This window comes from Oncorhynchus gorbuscha, linkage group LG21 (assembly GCF_021184085.1).
Source record: "Oncorhynchus gorbuscha isolate QuinsamMale2020 ecotype Even-year linkage group LG21, OgorEven_v1.0, whole genome shotgun sequence".
Lineage (NCBI taxonomy): Eukaryota > Metazoa > Chordata > Actinopteri > Salmoniformes > Salmonidae > Oncorhynchus > Oncorhynchus gorbuscha.
In genome coordinates this window covers 53,684,444-53,697,991 of record NC_060193.1, presented here as the reverse complement: position 1 = coordinate 53,697,991, position 13,548 = coordinate 53,684,444, and the positions used below count along the sequence as shown (strand labels likewise).

General features: G+C 49.1%; 1 protein-coding gene across 3 annotated transcripts in view; it reads left to right on the top strand.

The window, feature by feature from the left end:
* The window catches only part of LOC124008301 (cohesin subunit SA-1), a 64,724-nt gene that overhangs the window by 37,761 nt on the left and 13,415 nt on the right, over positions 1-13,548 (top strand). For all 3 annotated transcript variants that reach the window (XM_046319466.1, XM_046319465.1, XM_046319468.1), the window contains one exon: positions 1-3. This exon is cut by the window's left edge and continues 108 nt beyond it. In XM_046319466.1, the coding sequence (XP_046175422.1) occupies positions 1-3 (3 nt within the window). The remainder of the gene's footprint in view (positions 4-13,548) is intronic.

The following is a 13,548-nucleotide window of genomic DNA, read 5'->3' as shown; positions in this document are numbered from 1 at the left end:
TGTGTACGTGTCTAGTGTGTGCACGTGTCTAGTGTGTGCACGTGTCTAGTGTGTGCACGTGTCTAGTGTGTGCACGTGTCTAGTGTGTGCACGTGTCTAGTGTGTGCACGTGTCTAGTGTGTGCACGTGTCTAGTGTGTGCACGTGTCTAGTGTGTGCACGTGTCTACTGTGTGTGCACGTGTCTACTGTGTGTGCACGTGTCTACTGTGTGTGCACGTGTCTACTGTGTGTGTGCACGTGTCTACTGTGTGTGTGCACGTGTCTAGTGTGTGTGTGCACGTGTCTACTGTGTGTGTGCACGTGTCTAGTGTGTGTGTGCACGTGTCTAGTGTGTGTGTGCACGTGTCTAGTGTGTGTGTGCACGTGTCTAGTGTGTGTGTGCGCGTGTGTCTAGCGTGTGTGTGCGCGTGTCTAGCGTGTGTGTGTGTGCGCGAGTCTAGCGTGTGTGTGTGTGCGCGAGTCTAGCGTGTGTGTGTGTGCGCGGGTCTAGCGTGTGTGTGCGCGGGTCTAGCGTGTGTGTGTGTGTGCGCGAGTGTGTCTAGTGCGTGTGCTAGTGTGTGTGTCTAGTGTATGTACTGACCCCCCCCCCTCTCTCTAGTCTTGTGTGTGTATGTACTAGAGGTCGACCGACTATGATTTTTCAACGCCGATACTGATTACTGGAGGCCCAAAAAAGCCAATAACGATTAATCTGCCATTTTTTAATTTGTAATAATGACAATTACAACAATACTGAATGAACACTTATTTTAACTTAATATAATGCCTCAAATAAATAATGAAACGTGTTCAATTTGGTTTAAATAATGCAAAAACAAAGTGTTGGAGAAGTAAAAGTGCAATATGTGCCATGTAAAAAAGCTAACGTTTCAGTTCTTTGCTCAGAACATATGAGTCTTCAATTTCACTCTACCATTTTGTATTTCATTAACTTTAGTTAACTTTAGTATTGCCAGCGTAACAGTATAGCTTCCGTCCCTCTCCTCGCTCCTCCCTGGGCTTGAACCAGCAACACAACGACAAAAGCCACCACATCGAAGCAGCGTTACCCATGCAGAGCAAGGGGAACAACTACTAGAAGGCTCAGAGCAAGTGACGTTTGAAACGCTATTAGCGTGCGCTATGTAGCTAGGCATTTCACTTCGGTTACACCAGCCTCATCTCGGGAGTTAATAGGCTTGAAGTCATAAACAGCGCAATGCTTGACGCACCACGAAGAGCTGCTGGCACAAAAGTGCTGTTTGAATGAATGTTTACGCGCCTGCTTCTGCCTACCACCGCTCAGTCAGATACTTTTATGCTTGTATGCTCAATCAGATTATATGCAATGCAGGACACGCTAGATAATATCTAGTAATATCATCAACCATGTGTAGTCAACTAGTGATTATGATTGATTGTTTTTTATAAGGTAAGTTTAATGCTAGCTAGCAATTTACCTTGGCTTACTGCATTCGCGTAACAGGCAGTCTCCTTGTGGAGTGCAACGAGAGAGGCAGGTCGTTATTGCGTTGGACTAGTTAACTGTAAAGTTGCAGGGTTGGATCCCCCGGGCTGACAAGGTGAAAATCTGGAGTTCTGCCCCTGAATGAGGCAGTTAACCCACCATTCCTAGGCCGTCATTGAAAATAAGAATGTGTTCTTAACTGACTTGCCTAGTTAAATAAAGGTATATAAAATCGGCGCCCAAAAATACCGATTTCCGATTGTTATGAACTTGAAATCATCCCTAATTAATCGGTCGACCTCTAGTATGTACTGAACCTCCCACCTCTCTCTCTCTAGTCTAGTGAGTGTGTGTACTGACCCCCCACCTCTCTCTCTCTAGTCTAGTGTGTGTATTTACTGACCCCCCCCACCTCTCTCTAGTCTAGTGTGTGTATTTACTGACCCCCCCCCACCTCTCTCTAGTCTAGTGTGTGTATTTACTGACCCCCCCACATCTCTCTCTAGTCTAGTGTGTGTATTTACTGACCCCCCACCTCTCTCTAGTCTAGTGTGTGTATTTACTGAACCCCCACCTCTCTCTAGTCTAGTGTGTGTATTTACTGACCCCCCCACCTCTCTCTCTAGGCTAGTGTGTGTATTTACTGACCCCCCACCTCTCTCTCTAGTCTAGTGTGTGTATTTACTGACCCCCCACCCCTCTCTAGTCTAGTGTGTGTATTTACTGACCCCCCACCTCTCTCTCTAGTCTAGTGTGTGTATTTACTGACCCCCCCACCTCTCTCTCTCTAGTCTAGTGTGTGTATTTACTGACCCCCCCCACCTCTCTCTCTAGTCTAGTGTGTGTACTGACCTCCCCACCTCTCTCTCTAGTCTAGTGTGTGTATTTACTGACCCCCCACCTCTCTCTCTAGTCTAGTGTGTGTGTATTTACTGACCCCCCACCTCTCTCTCTAGTCTAGTGTGTGTATTTACGGACCCCCCCCCCCACCTCTCTCTCTAGTCTAGTGTGTGTACTGACCCCCCACCTCTCTCTCTAGTCTAGTGTGTATATGTACTGACCCCCCACCTCTCTCTAGTCTAGTGTGTGTGTATGTACTGACTCCCCCACCTCTCTCTCTAGTCTAGTGTGTGTACTGACCCCCCCACCTCTCTCTAGTCTAGTGTGTGTATGTACTGACCCCCCCACCTCTCTCTCTAGTCTAGTGTGTGTATTTACTGACCCCCCACCTCTCTCTCTAGTCTAGTGTGTGTATTTACTGACCCCCCCACCTCTCTCTCTAGTCTAGTGTGTGTACTGACCCCCCACCTCTCTCTCTAGTCTAGTGTGTGTATTTACTGACCCCCCACCTCTCTCTCTAGTCTAGTGTGTGTACTGACCCCCACCTCTCTCTCTAGTCTAGTGTGTGTATGTACTGACCCCCCCACCTCTCTCTCTAGTGTAGTGTGTGTATTTACTGACCCCCCACCTCTCTCTCTAGTCTAGTGTGTGTACTGACCCCCCAACTCTCTCTCTAGTCTAGTGTGTGTGTATGTACTGACCCCCACCACCTCTCTCTAGTCTAGTGTGTGTGTATGTACTGACCCCCCACCTCTCTCTAGTCTAGTGTGTGTATGTACTGACCCCCCACCTCTCTCTAGTCTAGTGTGTGTATGTACTGACCCCCCCCACCTCTCTCTAGTCTAGTGTGTGTACTGACCCCCCCCCCCCACCTCTCTCTCTAGTCTAGTGTGTGTATTAACTGACCCCCCCACCTCTCTCTCTAGTCTAGTGTGTGTGTATTTACTGACCCCCCCCACCTCTCTCTCTAGTCTAGTGTGTATATGTACTGACCCCCCACCTCTCTCTCTAGTCTAGTGTGTGTATTTACTGACCCCCCCACCTCTCTCTCTAGTCTAGTGTGTATATGTACTGACCCCCCACCTCTCTCTATTCTAGTGTATGTACTGACCCCCCACCTCTCTCTCTAGTCTAGTGTGTGTACTGACCCCCACCTCTCTCTCTAGTCTAGTGTGTGTATGTACTGACCCCCCACCTCTCTCTCTAGTCTAGTGTGTGTATGTACTGACCCCCCCACCTCTCTCTCTAGTCTAGTGTGTGTATTTACTGACCCCCCCACCTCTCTCTCTAGTCTAGTGTGTGTATTTACTGACCCCCCACCTCTCTCTCTAGTCTAGTGTGTGTATTTACTGACCCCCCACCTCTCTCTCTAGTCTAGTGTGTGTATTTACTGACCCCCCACCCTCTCTCTAGTCTAGTGTGTGTATTTACTGACCCCCCCCCCTCTCTCTAGTCTAGTGTGTGTACTGACCCCCCACCTCTCTCTCTAGTCTAGTGTGTGTATTTACTGACCCCCCACCTCTCTCTCTAGTCTAGTGTGTGTGTATGTACTGACCCCCCCCACCTCTCTCTCTAGTGTAGTGTGTGTATTTACTGACCCCCCACCTCTCTCTCTAGTCTAGTGTGTGTACTGACCCCCCCACCTCTCTCTCTAGTCTAGTGTGTGTACTGACCCCCCCACCTCTCTCTCTAGTCTAGTGTGTGTGTATGTACTGACTCCCCCACCTCTCTCTAGTCTATTGTGTGTGTGTGTATGTACTGACTCCCCCCACCTCTCTCTCTAGTCTAGTGTGTGTATTTACTGACCCCCCCACTCTCTCTCTAGTCTAGTGTGTGTGTATGTACTGACTCCCCCACCTCTCTCTCTCTAGTCTAGTGTGTGTACTGACCCCCCCACCTCTCTCTCTAGTCTAGTGTGTGTACTGACCCCCACTTCTCTCTCTAGTCTAGTGTGTGTATGTACTGACCCCCCACCTCTCTCTCTAGTCTAGTGTGTGTGTGTGTACTGACCCCCCACCTCTCTCTCTAGTCTAGTGTGTGTATTTACTGACCCCCCCACCTCTCTCTCTAGTCTAGTGTGTGTACTGACCCCCCACCTCTCTCTCTAGTCTAGTGTGTGTATGTACTGACCCCCCCACCTCTCTCTCTAGTGTAGTGTGTGTATTTACTGACCCCCCCACCTCTCTCTCTAGTCTAGTGTGTGTACTGACCCCCCACCTCTCTCTCTAGTCTAGTGTGTGTGTGTATGTACTGACTCCCCCACCTCTCTCTAGTCTAGTGTGTGTGTGTGTGTATGTACTGACTCCCCCACCTCTCTCTCTAGTCTAGTGTGTGTACTGACCCCCCACCTCTCTCTCTAGTCTAGTGTGTGTATTTACTGACCCCCCACCTCTCTCTCTAGTCTAGTGTGTGTATTTACTGACTCCCCCCACCTCTCTCTAGTCTAGTGTGTGTATGTACTGACCCCCCCACCTCTCTCTCTCTAGTCTAGTGTGTGTATGTACTGACTCCCCCACCTCTCTCTAGTCTAGTGTGTGTATTTACTGACTCCCCCACCTCTCTCTAGTCTAGTGTGTGTATGTACTGACCCCCCACCTCTCTCTCTCTAGTCTAGTGTGTGTATTTACTGACCCCCCACCTCTCTCTCTAGTCTAGTGTGTGTATTTACTGACCCCCCCCACCTCTCTAGTCTAGTGTTGTGTATTTACTGACCCCCCACATCTCTCTCTAGTCTAGTGTGTGTATTTACTGACCCCCCACCTCTCTCTCTAGTCTAGTGTGTGTATTTACTGACCCCCCCACCTCTCTCTAGTCTAGTGTGTGTATTTACTGACCCCCCACCTCTCTCTCTAGTCTAGTGTGTGTATTTACTGACCCCCCCACCCCTCTCTAGTCTAGTGTGTGTATTTACTGACCCCCCACCTCTCTCTCTAGTCTAGTGTGTGTATTTACTGACCCCCCCCACCTCTCTCTCTAGTCTAGTGTGTGTACTGACCTCCCCACCTCTCTCTCTAGTCTAGTGTGTGTGTGTACTGACCCCCCCTCTCTCTCTAGTCTAGTGTGTGTACTGACCCCCCACCTCTCTAGTCTAGTGTGTGTATTTACTGACCCCCCCACCTCTCTCTCTAGTCTAGTGTGTGTATTTACTGACCCCCCACCTCTCTCTCTAGTCTAGTGTGTGTATTTACTGACCCCCCACCTCTCTCTCTAGTCTAGTGTGTGTGTATTTACTGACCCCCCCACCTCTCTCTCTAGTCTAGTGTGTGTATTTACGGACCCCCCCACCTCTCTCTCTAGTCTAGTGTGTATATGTACTGACCCCCCACCTCTCTCTAGTCTAGTGTGTGTGTATGTACTGACTCCCCCCACCTCTCTCTCTAGTCTAGTGTGTGTACTGACCCCCCACCTCTCTCTCTAGTCTAGTGTGTGTATGTACTGACCCCCCCACCTCTCTCTCTAGTCTAGTGTGTGTATTTACTGACCCCCCACCTCTCTCTCTAGTCTAGTGTGTGTATTTACTGACCCCCCACCCTCTCTCTCTAGTCTAGTGTGTGTACTGACCCCCCACCTCTCTCTCTAGTCTAGTGTGTGTATTTACTGACCCCCCACCTCTCTCTCTAGTCTAGTGTGTGTGTATTTACTGACCCCCCACCTCTCTCTCTAGTCTAGTGTGTGTGTATGTACTGACCCCCCACCTCTCTCTCTAGTGTAGTGTGTGTATTTACTGACCCCCCACCTCTCTCTCTAGTCTAGTGTGTGTACTGACCCCCAACTCTCTCTCTAGTCTAGTGTGTGTGTATGTACTGACCCCCACCACCTCTCTCTAGTCTAGTGTGTGTGTATGTACTGACCCCCCACCTCTCTCTAGTCTAGTGTGTGTATGTACTGACCCCCCACCTCTCTCTAGTCTAGTGTGTGTATGTACTGACCCCCCCACCTCTCTCTAGTCTAGTGTGTGTACTGACCCCCCCACCTCTCTCTCTAGTCTAGTGTGTGTATTTACTGACCCCCCCACCTCTCTCTCTCTAGTCTATGTACTAGAGGTGTGATTTTTCAACGCCGATACTGATTACTGGAGGCCCAAAAAAGCCAATAACGATTAATCTGCCATTTTTTAATTTGTAATAATGACAATTACAACAATACTGAATGAACACTTATTTTAACTTAATATAATGCCTCAAATAAATAATGAAACGTGTTCAATTTGGTTTAAATAATGCAAAAACAAAGTGTTGGAGAAGTAAAAGTGCAATATGTGCCATGTAAAAAGCTAACGTTTCAGTTCTTTGCTCAGAACATATGAGTCTTCAATTTCACTCTACCATTTTGTATTTCATTAACTTTAGTTAACTTTAGTATTGCCAGCGTAACAGTATAGCTTCCGTCCCTCTCCTCGCTCCTCCCTGGGCTTGAACCAGCAACACAACGACAAAAGCCACCACATCGAAGCAGCGTTACCCATGCAGAGCAAGGGGAACAACTACTAGAAGGCTCAGAGCAAGTGACGTTTGAAACGCTATTAGCGTGCGCTATGTAGCTAGGCATTTCACTTCGGTTACACCAGCCTCATCTCGGGAGTTAATAGGCTTGAAGTCATAAACAGCGCAATGCTTGACGCACCACGAAGAGCTGCTGGCACAAAAGTGCTGTTTGAATGAATGTTTACGCGCCTGCTTCTGCCTACCACCGCTCAGTCAGATACTTTTATGCTTGTATGTCAATCAGATTATATGTAATGCAGGACACGCTAGATAATATCTAGTAATATCATCAACCATGTGTAGTCAACTAGTGATTATGATTGATTGTTTTTTATAAGTAAGTTTAATGCTAGCTAGCAATTTACTGACTGCCCCGCGTAACAGGCAGTCTCCTTCTGGAGTCTAGTGAGGCAGGTCGTTATTGCGTTGGACTAGTTAACTGTAAAGTTGCAGGGTTGGATCCCCGGGCTGACAAGGTGAAAATCTGGAGTTCTGCCCCTGAATGAGGCAGTTAACCCCCATTCCTACGTCATTGAAAATAAGAATGTGTTCTTAACTGACTTGCCTAGTTAAATAAAGGTATATAAAATGCCCAAAAATACCGATTTCCGATTGTTATGAACTTGAAATCATCCCTAATTAATCCCCTCTAGTATGTACTGAACCTCCCACCCTCTCTCTCTAGTCTAGTGAGTGTGTGTACTGACCCCCCACCTCTCTCTCTCTAGTCTAGTGTGTGTATTTACTGACCCCCCACCTCTCTCTAGTCTAGTGTGTGTATTTACTGACCCCCCACCTCTCTCTAGTCTAGTGTGTGTATTTACTGACCCCCCCACATCTCTCTCTAGTCTAGTGTGTGTATTTACTGACCCCCCACCTCTCTCTAGTCTAGTGTGTGTATTTACTGAACCCCCCACCTCTCTCTAGTCTAGTGTGTGTATTTACTGACCCCCCCACCTCTCTCTCTAGGCTAGTGTGTGTATTTACTGACCCCCCACCTCTCTCTCTAGTCTAGTGTGTGTATTTACTGACCCCCCACCCCTCTCTAGTCTAGTGTGTGTATTTACTGACCCCCCACCTCTCTCTCTAGTCTAGTGTGTGTATTTACTGACCCCCCACCTCTCTCTCTAGTCTAGTGTGTGTATTTACTGACCCCCCCACCTCTCTCTCTAGTCTAGTGTGTGTACTGACCCCCCACCTCTCTCTCTAGTCTAGTGTGTGTATTTACTGACCCCCCACCTCTCTCTCTAGTCTAGTGTGTGTGTATTTACTGACCCCCCACCTCTCTCTCTAGTCTAGTGTGTGTATTTACGGACCCCCCCACCTCTCTCTCTAGTCTAGTGTGTGTACTGACCCCCCACCTCTCTCTCTAGTCTAGTGTGTATATGTACTGACCCCCCACCCTCTCTCTAGTCTAGTGTGTGTGTATGTACTGACTCCCCCACCTCTCTCTCTAGTCTAGTGTGTGTACTGACCCCCCCACCTCTCTCTAGTCTAGTGTGTATGTACTGACCCCCCCCACTTCTCTCTCTAGTCTAGTGTGTGTATTTACTGACCCCCCTCTCTCTCTCTAGTCTAGTGTGTGTATTTACTGACCCCCCACTCTCTCTCTAGTCTAGTGTGTGTACTGACCCCCCACCTCTCTCTCTAGTCTAGTGTGTGTATTTACTGACCCCCCCACCTCTCTCTCTAGTCTAGTGTGTGTACTGACCCCCCACTCTCTCTAGTCTAGTGTGTGTATGTACTGTCTAGTGTAGTGTGTGTATTTACTGACCCCCCCACCTCTCTCTCTAGTCTAGTGTGTGTACTGACCCCCCAACTCTCTCTCTAGTCTAGTGTGTGTGTATGTACTGACCCCCACCACCTCTCTCTAGTCTAGTGTGTGTGTATGTACTGACCCCCCACCTCTCTCTAGTCTAGTGTGTGTATGTACTGACCCCCCCCTCTCTCTAGTCTAGTGTGTGTATGTACTGACCCCCCACCTCTCTCTAGTCTAGTGTGTGTACTGACCCCCCCCACCTCTCTCTCTAGTCTAGTGTGTGTATTTACTGACCCCCCCCTCTCTCTCTAGTCTAGTGTGTGTATTTACTGACCCCCCACCTCTCTCTAGTCTAGTGTGTGTATGTACTGACCCCCCCACCTCTCTCTCTAGTCTAGTGTGTGTATTTACTGACCCCCCACCTCTCTCTCTAGTCTAGTGTGTATTTACTGACCCCCACCTCTCTCTAGTCTAGTGTGTGTGTATGTACTGACCCCCACCTCTCTCTCTAGTCTAGTGTGTGTCTATTGTACTGACCCCCCACCTCTCTCTCTAGTCTAGTGTGTGTATGTACTGACCCCCCACCTCTCTCTCTAGTCTAGTGTGTGTATTTACTGACCCCCCACCTCTCTCTCTAGTCTAGTGTGTGTATTTACTGACCCCCCACCTCTCTCTCTAGTCTAGTGTGTGTATTTACTGACCCCCCACCTCTCTCTCTAGTCTAGTGTGTGTATTTACTGACCCCCACTCTCTCTCTAGTCTAGTGTGTGTATTTACTGACCCCCCCCCCCTCTCTCTAGTCTAGTGTGTGTATTTACTGACCCCCACCTAGTCTCTCTCTAGTCTAGTGTGTGTGTATGTACTGACCCCCCACCTCTCTCTCTAGTCTAGTGTGTGTATTTACTGACCCCCCACCTCTCTCTCTAGTCTAGTGTGTGTACTGACCCCCCACCTCTCTCTCTAGTCTAGTGTGTGTACTGACCCCCCACCTCTCTCTCTAGTCTAGTGTGTGTGTATGTACTGACCCCCCACCTCTCTCTAGTCTATTGTGTGTGTGTGTATGTACTGACTCCCCCACCCTCTCTCTAGTCTAGTGTGTGTATTTACTGACCCCCACCTCTCTCTCTAGTCTAGTGTGTGTGTATGTACTGACCCCCACCTCTCTCTCTAGTCTAGTGTGACCCCCACCTCTCTCTCTAGTCTATGTACTGACCCCCCACTTCTCTCTCTAGTCTAGTGTGTGTATGTACTGACCCCCCACCTCTCTCTCTAGTCTAGTGTGTGTGTGTATGTACTGACCCCCCACCTCTCTCTCTAGTCTAGTGTGTGTATTTACTGACCCCCCCACCTCTCTCTCTAGTCTAGTGTGTGTACTGACCCCCCACCTCTCTCTCTAGTCTAGTGTGTGTATGTACTGACCCCCCACCTCTCTCTCTAGTGTAGTGTGTGTATTTACTGACCCCCCACCTCTCTCTCTAGTCTAGTGTGTGTACTGACCCCCCACCTCTCTCTCTAGTCTAGTGTGTGTGTGTATGTACTGACTCCCCCACCTCTCTCTAGTCTAGTGTGTGTGTGTGTATGTACTGACTCCCCCACCTCTCTCTCTAGTCTAGTGTGTGTACTGACCCCCCACCTCTCTCTCTAGTCTAGTGTGTGTATTTACTGACCCCCCCACCTCTCTCTCTAGTCTAGTGTGTGTATTTACTGACTCCCCCACCTCTCTCTAGTCTAGTGTGTGTATGTACTGACCCCCCACCTCTCTCTCTCTAGTCTAGTGTGTGTATTTACTGACCCCCCACCTCTCTCTAGTCTAGTGTGTGTATTTACTGACTCCCCCACCTCTCTCTAGTCTAGTGTGTGTATTTACTGACCCCCCACCTCTCTCTCTCTAGTCTAGTGTGTGTATTTACTGACCCCCCACCTCTCTCTCTAGTCTAGTGTGTGTATTTACTGACCCCCCCACCTCTCTAGTCTAGTGTTGTGTATTTACTGACCCCCCCACATCTCTCTCTAGTCTAGTGTGTGTATTTACTGACCCCCCCACCTCTCTCTCTAGTCTAGTGTGTGTATTTACTGACCCCCCACCTCTCTCTAGTCTAGTGTGTGTATTTACTGACCCCCACCTCTCTCTCTAGTCTAGTGTGTGTATTTACTGACCCCCACCCTCTCTCTAGTCTAGTGTGTGTATTTACTGACCCCCCACCTCTCTCTCTAGTCTAGTGTGTATTTACTGACCCCCCCCCACCTCTCTCTCTCTAGTCTAGTGTGTGTACTGACCCCCCACCTCTCTCTCTAGTCTAGTGTGTGTGTGTACTGACCCCCCACCTCTCTCTCTAGTCTAGTGTGTGTACTGACCCCCCACCTCTCTAGTCTAGTGTGTGTATTTACTGACCCCCCACCTCTCTCTCTAGTCTAGTGTGTGTATTTACTGACCCCCACCTCTCTCTCTAGTCTAGTGTGTGTATTTACTGACCCCCCACCTCTCTCTCTAGTCTAGTGTGTGTATTTACTGACCCCCCACCTCTCTCTCTAGTCTAGTGTGTGTATTTACTGACCCCCCACCTCTCTCTCTAGTCTAGTGTGTATATGTACTGACCCCCCACCTCTCTCTAGTCTAGTGTGTGTGTATGTACTGACTCCCCCCTCTCTCTCTAGTCTAGTGTGTGTACTGACCCCCCCACCTCTCTCTCTAGTCTAGTGTGTGTATGTACTGACCCCCCACCTCTCTCTCTAGTCTAGTGTGTGTATTTACTGACCCCCCCACCTCTCTCTCTAGTCTAGTGTGTGTATTTACTGACCCCCCACCTCTCTCTCTCTAGTCTAGTGTGTGTACTGACCCCCCACCTCTCTCTCTAGTCTAGTGTGTGTATTTACTGACCCCCCCCACCTCTCTCTCTAGTCTAGTGTGTGTGTATTTACTGACCCCCCACCTCTCTCTCTAGTCTAGTGTGTGTGTATGTACTGACCCCCCACCTCTCTCTCTAGTGTAGTGTGTGTATTTACTGACCCCCCACCTCTCTCTCTAGTCTAGTGTGTGTACTGACCCCCCCAACTCTCTCTCTAGTCTAGTGTGTGTGTATGTACTGACCCCCACCACCTCTCTCTAGTCTAGTGTGTGTGTATGTACTGACCCCCCACCTCTCTCTAGTCTAGTGTGTGTATGTACTGACCCCCCACCTCTCTCTAGTCTAGTGTGTGTATGTACTGACCCCCCCCACCTCTCTCTAGTCTAGTGTGTGTACTGACCCCCCACCTCTCTCTCTAGTCTAGTGTGTGTATTTACTGACCCCCCACCTCTCTCTCTAGTCTAGTGTGTGTATTTACTGACCCCCCCACCTCTCTCTCTAGTCTAGTGTGTATATGTACTGACCCCCACCTCTCTCTCTAGTCTAGTGTGTGTATTTACTGACCCCCCCACCTCTCTCTCTAGTCTAGTGTGTATATGTACTGACCCCCCACCTCTCTCTATTCTAGTGTGTGTGTATGTACTGACTCCCCCCACCTCTCTCTCTAGTCTAGTGTATGTACTGACCCCCCACCCTCTCTCTAGTCTAGTGTGTGTACTGACCCCCCACCTCTCTCTAGTCTAGTGTGTGTATGTACTGACCCCCCACCTCTCTCTCTAGTCTAGTGTGTGTATGTACTGACCCCCCCCCTCTCTCTCTAGTCTAGTGTGTGTATTTACTGACCCCCCACCTCTCTCTCTAGTCTAGTGTGTGTATTTACTGACCCCCCCACCTCTCTCTCTAGTCTAGTGTGTGTATTTACTGACCCCCCACCTCTCTCTCTAGTCTAGTGTGTGTATTTACTGACCCCCCACCTCTCTCTCTAGTCTAGTGTGTGTATTTACTGACCCCCACCTCTCTCTCTAGTCTAGTGTGTGTATTTACTGACCCCCCCACCTCTCTCTCTAGTCTAGTGTGTGTGACCCCCCACCTCTCTCTCTAGTCTAGTGTACTGACCCCCCACCTCTCTCTCTAGTCTAGTGTGTGTGTATGTACTGACCCCCCACCTCTCTCTAGTGTAGTGTGTGTATTTACTGACCCCCCCACCTCTCTCTCTAGTCTAGTGTGTGTACTGACCCCCCACCTCTCTCTCTAGTCTAGTGTGTGTACTGACCCCCACCTCTCTCTCTAGTCTAGTGTGTGTGTATGTACTGACCCCCCACCTCTCTCTAGTCTAGTGTGTGTGTGTGTATGTACTGACTCCCCCACCTCTCTCTCTAGTCTAGTGTGTGTATTTACTGACCCCCCCACCTCTCTCTCTAGTCTAGTGTGTGTGTATGTACTGACTCCCCCCCACCTCCTCTCTCTAGTCTAGTGTGTGTACTGACCCCCCACCTCTCTCTCTAGTCTAGTGTGTGTACTGACCCCCACTTCTCTCTCTAGTCTAGTGTGTGTATGTACTGACCCCCCACCTCTCTCTCTAGTCTAGTGTGTGTGTATGTACTGACCCCCCACCTCTCTCTCTAGTCTAGTGTGTGTACTGACCCCCCACCTCTCTCTCTAGTCTAGTGTGTGTATTTACTGACCCCCCACCTCTCTCTAGTCTAGTGTGTGTACTGACCCCCCACCCTCTCTCTAGTCTAGTGTGTGTATGTACTGACCCCCCACCTCTCTCTAGTGTAGTGTGTGTATTTACTGACCCCCCACCTCTCTCTCTAGTCTAGTGTGTGTACTGACCCCCCCACTCTCTCTCTAGTCTAGTGTGTGTGTATGTACTGACTCCCCCACCTCTCTCTAGTCTAGTGTGTGTGTGTGTATGTACTGACTCCCCCCACCTCTCTCTCTAGTCTAGTGTGTGTACTGACCCCCACCTCTCTCTCTAGTCTAGTGTGTGTATTTACTGACCCCCCACCTCTCTCTCTAGTCTAGTGTGTGTATTTACTGACTCCCCCACCTCTCTCTAGTCTAGTGTGTGTATGTACTGACCCCCCACCTCTCTCTCTAGTCTAGTGTGTGTATTTACTGACTCCCCCACCTCTCTCTAGTCTAGTGTGTGTATTTACTGACTCCCC